The following is an 11,636-nucleotide window of genomic DNA, read 5'->3' on the forward strand; positions in this document are numbered from 1 at the left end:
GGAGTTGACTGTGGGGAAAATGAAATGCATGCTGAAAAGATAGCTCTGAGCCAGTGTTCTGGGCGCATTCATGTCGGTAGAATATATTCAGGAATGCAGCTAGCTCTTAGGAGAGAAGAAAAGTGCTCTCAAAATCTTGTTTCATGTACATACCGCCCTTTTCTTGGATAAAGCTTGGAAGGACTTGCTTTTACCATTCCCGGCTCCACCCTCCTGAGAGGCTAGAGACACACTTGACCTTCCATTTCCTAGCATCTTAGGGAAGGCCAGGCAACCGGGAAGTGGTCGTTTGGTTTGATATGAAAAGAGGAGACTTAAGCTCCAGCTTCGGTTTCTGGTTGTGATTTGGTGGAGCACCCAGAGTGAGCACTCAGTTTGGGGGCTCTGGTTGAGGTAGGAGTGAGTGTTGTTAGGACACAACTGGAAAAGGCTCATTCCAGTACAACGCAAGTACAAGTTAAATCCTTGTTCTCATAAACACAGCTACAAACCTCCGTAGCCCAGAGGCGTTCAAGCTCACACATTTCAGTCAACACCCCGTTTACTCACTGATTTGGATGGTTCTTCATTCTCAGTGGCTCTGGAAATCAAAGGAAGATGGTCAGGTCAACAGTGGAGCTCCTCTACGTGTGACTCAGCTGTTGAGTCAGGGGAACCATTTATCTCTTCCCATATCAGGTTGGACTAATAGCTGCAGCCTCTGGAAGGACTAAGTGTACTTCCATGGAAAGAAACTAATCAGAAGGACATTTGGGGCTCATTTGGCCAAAATATAGTACATGCTCTTGAAGTTTCCACAATAGAACTATCTGTTTTGGGCTGGTTCTTTCTTTATTATCCCTGACCCCTCCCCTTTTGGTCTGTCTTACTGTCTCTCTACCTCATTTCTCAATTGAGTCTTCCAAGTTAGCACGATTACCTCATGGCTATAAAACAAAAAGAACCGTACTTTTCACATTTCTCCAAAGGGCCTTCAGATATCTGGTGGATACATTTCCTTCATTGGCCCAGTTTCCCAGGGCCCTTCTTTACATCTTAATATCTGCCTGACTGCAAGAAGTTGGGGGGGAGGGGGTGTTGCCCTTTTGTGCCCGTGAACATTTAACAAAAGTATAGAGAGGAGCTCACCAAGTAGATGCTCTTCCAACTATCCTGTTTCTTGGCTACCGATATAAATAAAAGAGGCTGCGGCCACAACATTTTCAAGTTAGCAGAAGGAAAGTATACTTATCAGTGGTGACTGCTTTCAAAAATAACATTTATTGTTTTCTTAATTATAAAGTTAATATGTCCCTGCAGAGAATTTGGAAAGCTCAAAGAAGCATAAGGAATAAATTAAGTTACTCATTTTGTGACTGTTTTGAAAAGTTTATGCTCAAAGCTTTTGTAAGAAAAGACCCTCTTCTGTGGAAATCTGGCTTTCTTGTTTAGAATATCTGTCTTCTCTTTTAGTTTCTAAATCTTATTATAAGTGTTCTTCAGTTGCTATAAACTCAATACTGAACCAAGGACTTTCTGAGTTAATAAAATAAAGAATTCATTGATTCCAAATATCCCGATGAGAGCTACCATAGGTAACACAGTGCTTGAGTTACATGCTGTGTTGCAAACGAATTTGGGGGGGATATTGTAAATATTAAAGTAAAGAGGAAAAAAGTAAGTCCCTAGGATCAATTTTTTTTTTTCTTAGAGGGAAAAATGCATATAACTTTAGAGAAGTCTCTAATGCAACCAGCTACTGGGTATCCTTAGTAGCAGAATAGATTTTCTAGAAAGATGATTGTCATGGTCTCTGGCTTTAGTGGTAGATGTTAGCTTAGCTCCAGTGTGGTGATGCTAAAACAATTCCTAGGGGCATTTTCATATTTACTTGACTCATTTCTAATTACAGGAGAGCATCACATCAGCATTCTGTCTTTCCAAGTTATGTTGGAAATCACATGATTAGTCCTTTGGCGAAAGTGGGGGAGGGGGTTAAATATTTAAAGTTTTGAACTGAGTTCAGGAAATAGGTGGGTGGACATCTTATTTCTTAGCCTGTTACCATGTGATTTGTGGGTGGGAATTTCTTTTTAAGCAAGAATAGTGCACTATATTGACTGACCATGTTGTCCAATGTAATGTCCCTGAGAACCAGAGTGTAGACAAGTGCTCTTTGTCTGAGTGAATAAAAACCGTGTATTGGCATGAATGGCCATGTGCATTTGCAGGGAGCAGGGGCACATGCCAGGGCCTATTGAAATAAAATGTTAAAAGCATATACATAAAACTTGTCTGTGGATCAGATGGGGGCCGCTGGGAATGCGTGTTTCCCAAGTCTTAAACTTGCACTGGAAGCAAAAGTGAGGTGTGGGTGGTTGTACAGAGGAAAAATGCTCTTGGAACAACATTAGACGTGAGGTAATCAGTGGTCTTCAGAATCTGCAGTCTGCTGCAAGAATTTCTTAGGCCTTAAAGGTTGTAAAAGATGCAGTTGTGTTAGCTTTGTGTGTTTTACAACTATTCAACGTGATGCTTTGAAAGGTGGGTCAATGTCTTCTTGGCTGAGGAACTTGAAGTTGACTTGTGTGAGTGAAGTCATGAGGGTTCTAATGAGTAGTGATTAACAGCTCTGAAAAGAGTGCTCATCACTCCCTGAACCCTTCCCTGTGTGACCTGCTCCCAGATTTTCATCCATGCCAGAAGAACCAATGAAAAGATAAAGTCGATGGACTAGAAAATACCACAAGTACCTGCCAGAGTTCTGAAGTGTAGTGTCAAACGACAGGGCTGTGTAGAGGTGGCAGGCAGACCTGAGATGAACACTGGTTTTCTCCCAGTAGCTGTGTGACCTCTCTGTCATTTCACCTGTAAAATGGGGTGATAATGCTACGACTTCCCCCATCTCCACTATACACCGGGTACAGCCTTGATTCTACCTCGCCTGGCCAAAGCTGCAGCATGCTGTCATCCTGCTTTGATTCTTGTCTGCACACCAGCCCAAGGGGCCATGAAGCTCACTCTCTCCATCTGAACCATCTCGTGTTTGCTTTCTGTTATTGTCTCTCAGGTGCTCACTACGGAAGGCAAGCTTCATGTTCATGCTTTGGGTGCTCTGTTCTCGTTCGTTCCAACAATTTTAATTCCTGAGCTAGTTTGGAATGGAAATCAGGAAACCTAGAATCTAGACTTAGTTCTGGCACTCACTGGTTGGGAGTCCTTAATTAAGTCACTTCTGGAGGCCTCGGTTTCCTTACTTGTAAAGAGAGGGTGTAATTAGTTTGCTAGGGCTTCCATAAGCAAGTAGCACAGACTGGGAAGCTTAAACAACAGAAATTTATTTTCTCACAATTTTGAAGGCTAGACCTTTGAGATCAAGGTGTCAGGTTGGTGTCTTCTGAGGCTTCTCTCGGAGAAGATGTCGTCTTCCCCCTGTGTCTTCACATGATCTTCCCTCTGTGTGTGTCTGTGCCTTCTTATAAGGACACCAGTCATATTGGATTAGCACCCAATTGTACCTCCATTATCTCCTTAAGATTTTCTTAAAATTTTATTGTTTTGAGAGAAAAAGAGAGAAATTGATTTATTTTTCTACTTATTTATTTATTCATTGGTTGATTCTTGTATGTGCCCTGACTGGGGATTGAACTCACAACCTTGGCATATCTGGACAACGCTCTAACCAACTGAGAGCCACCTGGCCAGGGCTCAGTTACCTCTTCAAAGGCTATATCTCTGAATACAGCCATATTCTGAGATATGGGGAGTTACAGCTTCAACATATGAATTGGGGGTGGAGGGACATAATTCAAACCATATCAGAGAGGACTATACCAGTTATTATCTAAGACCTTTTCTAGCTCTACAAAATTACATTGTAAGTTGGAGATCTTCCCCTTTGTTCGCTGTCCAGTTCTACTCCTATGAGGTGACAGCTCGATATATATGCTTCCGGATTTTTAATGCTCATACATATTCTTATGTATGTTTTTGAAGGGTTTAAAAGTCTGTGTGGTCCTGGCCTGTGCATCTTAGTTGGTTGGGCATCATCCCATGCACTGAAAGGTTGTTAGTTCGATTCCTGGTCAGGGCACATGCCTAGGTTTTGAGCTCTATCTAGTAGGAGTGTGCAGATGGCAACCATTGAGGTTCCACTCCCACATTGATGTTTCTCTCTCTCTCCCTCTCCCTTTCTCTCTCTCTAAAAAATCAATAAAAATTTTTTTTCAAGTGTTGTGTATGGTGAGTTTGTGAGTGTTTAACAATAATATGATAAGTTAGTAAGGACCGTCAATGGGAGAATTTATCTATAAAATATTAAATGAGACAGAAAAGCATCTGAGAAAATTTTAATTTCATTTTCTTTCTCTATAATTTTTAAGTATATAATTAAACACATTCTTTTTGTTGTTCCTTCCCACAGCTGGATGCCGACAAACTGGCTCTCCCGATGAGCCCCAGCCCACTTAGCCCAAGCCCCATCCCCAGCCCCAACCCGAAACTTGAGAATTCCACCCTCCTGACCGTGGAGCCCTCCCCGCTGGAGAAGAGCAAGGGCTTCTTCGTGGATGAGTCCGAGCCCCTCCTTCGCTGCGACTCCACATCCAGTGGCTCCTCTGCGCTGAGCAGGACGGGCTCCTTTATTACCAAAGGTACAGACATGAAGCTTTCCTCAAAGAGCCTCAGCACGACTCCCTGCCGCTGCCACTGGCCTAGAGAACCTGTCCCAACAATGTGATAAGGCTAGCCCGGGGTAAATCATGTCGGTAGCCAGTGGGGATCTACGTGGAAACTCTTGACAGCCTGGCTGCCTTTCTGAGATCCTGTGCTCCGGGAGTGCCCGTCAACCTTGATCCTTATGATGCTATCAAACGTGTGTTTCAGAAAAGGTCCGATGAAATGTAGTCTGGCAGGTTTTCTGAAAATTATTTACCAAGCTTGCAGAACCCACAGATTTAAAGCATTAGCCTCTCTTGAGTGGCTGAAGTATAGGTTTTAGTGACTTGAATTAAAATTCACTGTTAAGCTTAGTTGTAAATAACAATATTTTAAGCATTATGGATTGGTACTTTTGGTACAGAATTTGCCACTTTCAGTTTTTAATAGCAGGGTTAGGAATTAACATGCACACTATATCGATGACAGATATTTTGCTAGGAATTTCCTAGTTTGTTTAATTCCAGTTATATTTTAGTGAAGGGTTATATTTTATGTTCTATTTTATAATTTTATGTTTATTTTAAAATATGTTCTATTTTACATACTTATATTTAAATATTTTACATATTTATATTTATCTAATTTTTACTTATGTAAAATATTTATATTTTGTGTTATATTTTAGACAAAGCTTTCTAAAAAAATATTTTTATTGATTTTAGAGAGGAAGGGAGAGGGAGAGAGGGAGAGAAATATCAATGATGAGAGAGAATCATTGATTGGCTGCCTCCTGCACACCCCCTACTGGGGATTGAGCCCACAACCTAGGCATGTGCCCTGACCAGGAATCTAACCATGATCTCCTGGTTCATAGGTCGATATTCAACCACTGAGCCATGCCGGCCAAGTGAGAAAGCTTTTTATAAAATAACTAGTGGCCCGGTGCACGGATTCGTGCACATTGAAAAGGAATCTGGTGCGGGTGAACCAGATTTGGTGCTGACAGGGCCCCAGCAGCAAGCTAACCCACGGCCGATTCCGTGAGGAATTGGTCTCCCCGCTCCCTCCTCTCTGGGTCTGGGGTGCAGGTGAACCAGATTCGGGGCTCATAGGGCCCTAACATCAACCTAACCTACTGGTTGGGGTATCTGCCCCCTGGTGATCATTGCATGTCATAGCTACTGGTCAAACTGTAACTTAGGCTTTTATGTATATAGATAAGTTATAGTTTCTCACCCCATTGTAAGGCATGACCCAAGAAGCATTATTTTCTTATGTATGTATTTTTGCTCTTAGCAGTTCAGTTTTAAAATATGGCATCATAATTAGACAGTCATATAATTAGATTACATTGACTTGGAATAAACAGGGGGAAAAGGTGGGTTGAGATCTTTTGTTTAGTGAACCAACTACTGATGGGGAAAATAGTAAAGTATTGGGGGGGTAGTTTTTCAGATTTTTAAAAAAGTATTATAGTATTTTTCTTCTGAGTTTTAGAAGAATTTAGAAGGCATTTAGGGATAGGCAAAGGTCCTGTTAAAAGACACGCACATCAACAATCCATTGAAGCAGATCCTTTTCTGATCTTTATTAGGCAAATATTGTTTTGTTTTCTTACATGCAATGCAAGTAAAAACTCCTGTGTTGTTCACAATATGCCAGAGGTTCCCTCACTCACCTTGGGGTGGTAGGTTGGGGACAGCCTGGGGAGAGAGTAGCTGTCACTCTTAGCTGTCCTCCCTGGCCCGCAGCACAGTCCCTTTACCTCTGTCCCCTTCCCTGTTCTCTCTTCCCTGTGCAGAAAAGAAGGACACGGTGTTGCGGCAGGTACGCCTGGACCCCTGTGACTTGCAGCCTATTTTTGATGACATGCTCCACATTCTGAATCCTGAGGAGCTGCGTGTGATTGAAGAGATTCCTCAGGCTGAGGACAAGCTGGACCGGCTATTTGAGATTATTGGCGTCAAGAGCCAGGAAGCCAGCCAGACCCTCCTAGACTCTGTTTATAGCCATCTTCCCGACCTGTTGTAGGACGCAGGGGAGACTGCACTCTGGAAGTTACTCATCTTAGTGTCAGGGTGGTTGGTTTTCTTGTTGTTGTTGTTGCTTTTGGTATGTGTGTGTGTGTGTGTGTGTGTGTAACAGAGTATATGGCCAGTCTTTTGAGTTCTTTCCTTTTTTTTTTTTTTCCCCCTTCTGGGAAGTTAGTTTATAAATCTTTTCAAGATATAACTGTTGCAAAATACCCACCACTAAAGTTTTTTAGGTTCCATATTTTCTCTGTTTTGCCTTCTTACGTATTTTCCAAGTTGTTCTGCGCACTTTACGTTCACTTCATGTAGCACAAACGCATTGAGACTCTCCAGCGCACCGGACTGTGAGCCTCTTCAGAAGTGTGATGGCGCCCTGTGAATTCTGTCAGTGGTCTGCGTGTCTCAACATCCACATTTATGTTTTTTATTCTTACCATTTTTTATGATTGTCACTTGCGAATTTTCTTAAGGGTGAAGGACATGTAAGACACCGTCGAGTTACTGTAATTCAATGACATGTTGCGTTGTCTTTTTCATATGCCTTGTTGTGTTGTTCATACTCGTGGCCGAAACTTGACCACACCGTTGCCAATTGTCGGGTTTTCACCTGGACACCGTGTAGAATGCTTGATTACTTGTCCTCCTCTTACACTAATGCGCTCTGGGCTGGAGACGTGAAATCCTCAAGCCACCAGGACCTGCTATTTAAGTGGCTTAACAATTGGACCACCAAAGAACTTGAACTTCATCTTTTAGGGGTCAAGCTTTCGGGAACATATTGCTGCACTTTGGAAGGTCACAACTGAATGCCAGGGCACCTTTTCCATAAGGAATTTGCCCTGCTTTGCTTTCAAAGTTTGTTTTTTTATCCACACGTAGTTGATAGGTCCAGTTTGCCCTGGATCAAGGCCTTGGTCTCGGTGGGATTCCTGCATCATTCATTCACGTCAATTAAAAGTGGCTGCAGCTGTCTGTAAGAGCTCTTGTCTAATATATTTGCACCTCTGCTCCCATTTATAAACATACTCTCTAATGCTCAGTTGTCAGATTCTAAATCAAAGGTGGTGTGGACTCCCTTTGTGTGGGCGGGGTTTGTGGATAGTGGTGAGGGACTGATATCAGAAAAATGCCTTCAAGTGTACTAATTTATTAATAAATATTAGGTGTTTGTTACCTGAGTAGTCTGAGTATATTGAATCCTTGCCTTGTACATGTGCTCATGTTATAACTCTGATTCATCTCTTGAGAAAATAGCCTATCTAATAAAAGAGTAATATGCAAATTGACCGTACCTCCGCTACACCCACAAGCCACGCCCACCAGCCAATCAGGAGCGAATATGCAAATAAACCCAACCAAGATGGCTACGGCCACAGAGAGCAGGAGGGAGCCTTGGGTTTCCCTGGCAATGGAGGAAGCCAAGCTTTCCACCTACCCTAGCCAGCCCAGGCCTCCACTCAAGGCTACAAAGTTTCAATGATAGAAGATATATAAATCCAAACAGAAATGGTGGCAGCCACGGAGCTGGAAAGAGTAGGAGGCTAGGTGATGGAGGAAGCCAAGCTTTCCGCACACCCTGGCCTGCCCACGCCTCCGCTTAAGGCTACAAAGTTTCAATGATAGAAGATACATAAATCCCAACAGAAATGGCTGCTGCCATGGAGCAAGCAGAAGGCTTGGCTCTGCTCCAGGCTACAAAGTTTCAATTGTAGAAGATAAATAAACCCCAGATACCAGGGCCTCCACTTGGGTCGCCAGGGGGCGTGGCCGGCCTGCAAACCACCACAGGTCCCTCGCCCAGGCTGCCCCACGCCCCAAGGGAACCCCCACCCTGATCCGGGACACCCTTTAGGGCAAACCAGCTGGTCTCCACCTGTGCACCAGGCCTCTATCCTATCTAATAAAAGAGTAATATGCAGATTGACCATCACTCCAACACACAAGATGGCTGCCACCATGTGGTCAAAGATCCTGCCCCCATGTGGACACAAGATGGCCACCACAAGATGGCCATCAAGGGAGGGCAGTTGGGAGGGACCATGCCTGCAAGGGAGGGCAGTTGCGGGTGACCAGGCCAGCAGAGGAGGGAAGTTGGGGGTGACCAGGCCTCCAGGGAAAGGCAGTTGGGAGGGACCCAGGCCTGCAGTGGAGAGCAGTTGGGAGGGACCAGGCCTGCAGGGGAGGGCTGTTGTGGGGGACCAGGCCTGCAGGGGAGGGCAGTTAGGGGTGACCAAGCCTGCAGGGGAGGGCAGTTGGAGGGGACCCAGGCCTGCAGGGGAGAGCAGTTGTGGGGGACCAGGCCTGCAGGGGAGGGCAGTTAGGGGTGACCAGGCCTGCAGGGGAGGGAAGTTGGGAGAAAACAGGCTGGCAGGGGAGCAGTTAAGCATCAATCAGGCTGGCAGGGGAGTGGTTAGGAGGTGATTAGGCTGGCAGGCAGAAGTGGTTAAGGCAGGGGTGGGCAAACTTTTTGACTCGAGGGCCACAATGGGTTCTTAAACTGGACCAGAGGGCCGGAACAAAAGCATGGATGGAGTGTTTGTGTGAACTAATATAAATTCAAAGTAAACATCATTACATAAAAGGGTACGGTCTTTTGGCTCCGTGGGCCGGATAGAACAGCCGAATGGGCCGGATTCGGCCTGCGGGCCGTAGTTTGCCCATGGCTGGGTTAGGGGCAATCAGGAAGGCAGGCAGGTGAGCAGTTGGGAGCCAGCAATCCTGGATTGTGAGAGGGATGTCCGACGGGCAGTCGGACATTCCTCGAGGGGTCCCAGATTGGAGAGGGTGCAGGCTGGGCTGAGGGACAGCCCCCCCATGCACGAATTTCGTGCACCAGGCTTTTAGTTTAGGTTACAAAAACCTCAGCCTTCCTGTTCTGTAAATCATGCAAATTAGCAAAAGTTTGTGTCTGGAAAAGTCCTTGGAGATTCACAGAAAAGGACTCCCGAGCACTAAGTGGCCAAGCATTTCCTAGTCTTTTGCAGTGTAAACCTGAAGCTCCTGTTTTTGAGATTGTCCCTATATTAAGAAATGAGGATTTAGAGATGGAGAGGTACAAATAGTGAGGCCTTGAAGTATATTCGTCTTACTCATTTCCATCTAGGAAACGTACCACTCATGGGGTCTATACAAGTTCATTGGCTTCTGTATGAAACCACATTGCCCCGAGTAACTTCTTTCTTGGCAGTAAGGCTGCGAGAAATCTTATGGTATGATATATTACATTACATTATATTTATTACATTATATATTTTATCACAGCTTATCTTGGGAACCCTGGCTCAACAATTCCAATGGCTAGAATCAGCAATTTTGAGTTCTTCCCATGAGAAACTGGAAGTAGATACCCTGTCTGAACACTTTGACCCGTGTCACGGACATGACAGGGTATTTTTGTTTCATCCACTTCCACATGGGTGTTTCTAGAGAACTATCCTGGTATTTGGTTTAACTGGTTCTCAGGCTGTGTTTCCCCTCCTCTTTTGTGACAGAAGACAAGAATTCACACACACAAAAAGCAAACTAGCCCTGGCCAGTGTGGTTCAGTTGGTTGGACCATCATTCTGAATACCAAAAGGTTGTGGGTTCAATTCCCAGTCAGGGCACATACGCAGGTTGCAGGTTTGATCCTCAGTTGGGGTGTGTGAGGGAGGCAACAGGTCTGTTTCTCTCATGTCGATGTTTTTTTCTCTCGCTCCCTCTTCCTCTCTCTTAAAAAAAAAGAAAAAGGTTTAAAAAAAGGCAAACTAGAATGGGTCATAGATTGTAGTGGAGGAGATAGATTTTTTATTACAGAAGATTTCAGGATGGCCACTTATTGTTGTGAGGGTGGAAAACAATATGCAAAAATATTACTGTTATTAAGTGTGAATTATTCAAAGCTTGGGGATGCTCTTAACCATTTGCACAGCTTTGTACTTTACAAAGGGCTTTTTATATTATCTTATTGAATCCTTACAACTGGCCTATGATAGGAACTATTATTGTACCTACACAGTGTGAAAAGGAGGCTTACAAAGGCCAAGGAGCTTGCAGAAGGCCCTACAGCAGAGTTGTAGAGGTCAGACTTGAATCTGAATCCAAGACTGTTTACCCAGGACTAGTAACAAGAATTCCGTCGGGCAGAAACAGTGGGCAAAGGTCAAGTGATGAAATGTACATGGGTTATATAAGTAAAGCCCTATACTTATGTTCAACGCATAATTGTGAAAGTATTGGTGGTGTCTCTTGAAGACCCAGGGGAAAGGGATATAGCAGTTGTGGTTAAACAAGGTTAATATTAAGTTAACATGATACAGAGCTTTTCTAAAAACAAAACACAAAGCGACCTCCTGCTGCATGATTAAAAATACAATATTCTGATCCGAGTTGATAGTCTCCTTTCTATACTATGTTGCTCACGTTGGAGGTTTCCTCTGGTTTGAGCTGTGTAGTTTGAGGGGTGTGCTGAACTGGAAGGTTTCCAGTGTGGGGTGGGGGTGGGAGTAACCAGAAGAGCAAGAAACAGAATCGGGAGCAAATGCTGGGGAGTCGAAGCCTGGTGAGGATCACACGGGCAAGGGAAAGACTCTGTCCGTATTATGAAGGGCTAAGGAAGAGAGGTGTTTCTTTAGAGAGACTACTGTTTCCTCAGGGATGATTTAGGGTAAATGCAGAGGAGCTTTTAAGCAATCAGATTGGTCTGCTTTGCAAAGGAGAGAATGACTCATACCCTGGGGACAAGTTGGGTGTGCTTCAGTGGTTCTCCACCGTCATGTAGACAAGAATCACCTGGGAACGAGCAGTCTGTGAAGGCAGGCCAGAGATTTCCCCCCCACTGTTTCTAATGCTCTTACTATTTTTAAAAAATTTTAAGTATAGTTTACATTCAATACTTTTTTTTAGTTTCAGGTGTACAGCAGAGTGGTTAAGGCCACTCTGCTGAGCTCCTTAAACTTGAATGAGCAAGTGAAACACCTGGGGATC

At 44.1% G+C, this 11,636-nt stretch overlaps 1 protein-coding gene across 1 annotated transcript in view; it reads left to right on the forward strand.

The window, feature by feature from the left end:
* Positions 1–7,849, forward strand: part of TNFRSF21 (TNF receptor superfamily member 21) — a 72,305-nt gene extending 64,456 nt beyond the window's left edge. The window contains exons 5-6 of the mRNA XM_080666671.1: positions 4,403–4,631; positions 6,440–7,849. Of these exons, the coding sequence (XP_080522797.1) occupies positions 4,403–4,631; positions 6,440–6,669 (459 nt within the window). The 3' untranslated portion in view covers positions 6,670–7,849. The remainder of the gene's footprint in view (positions 1–4,402; positions 4,632–6,439) is intronic.
* Positions 7,850–11,636: the final 3,787 nt, after the last annotated feature.

This window comes from Plecotus auritus (assembly GCF_963455305.1).
Source record: "Plecotus auritus genome assembly, chromosome: 4".
NCBI classification, from domain to species: domain Eukaryota; kingdom Metazoa; phylum Chordata; class Mammalia; order Chiroptera; family Vespertilionidae; genus Plecotus; species Plecotus auritus.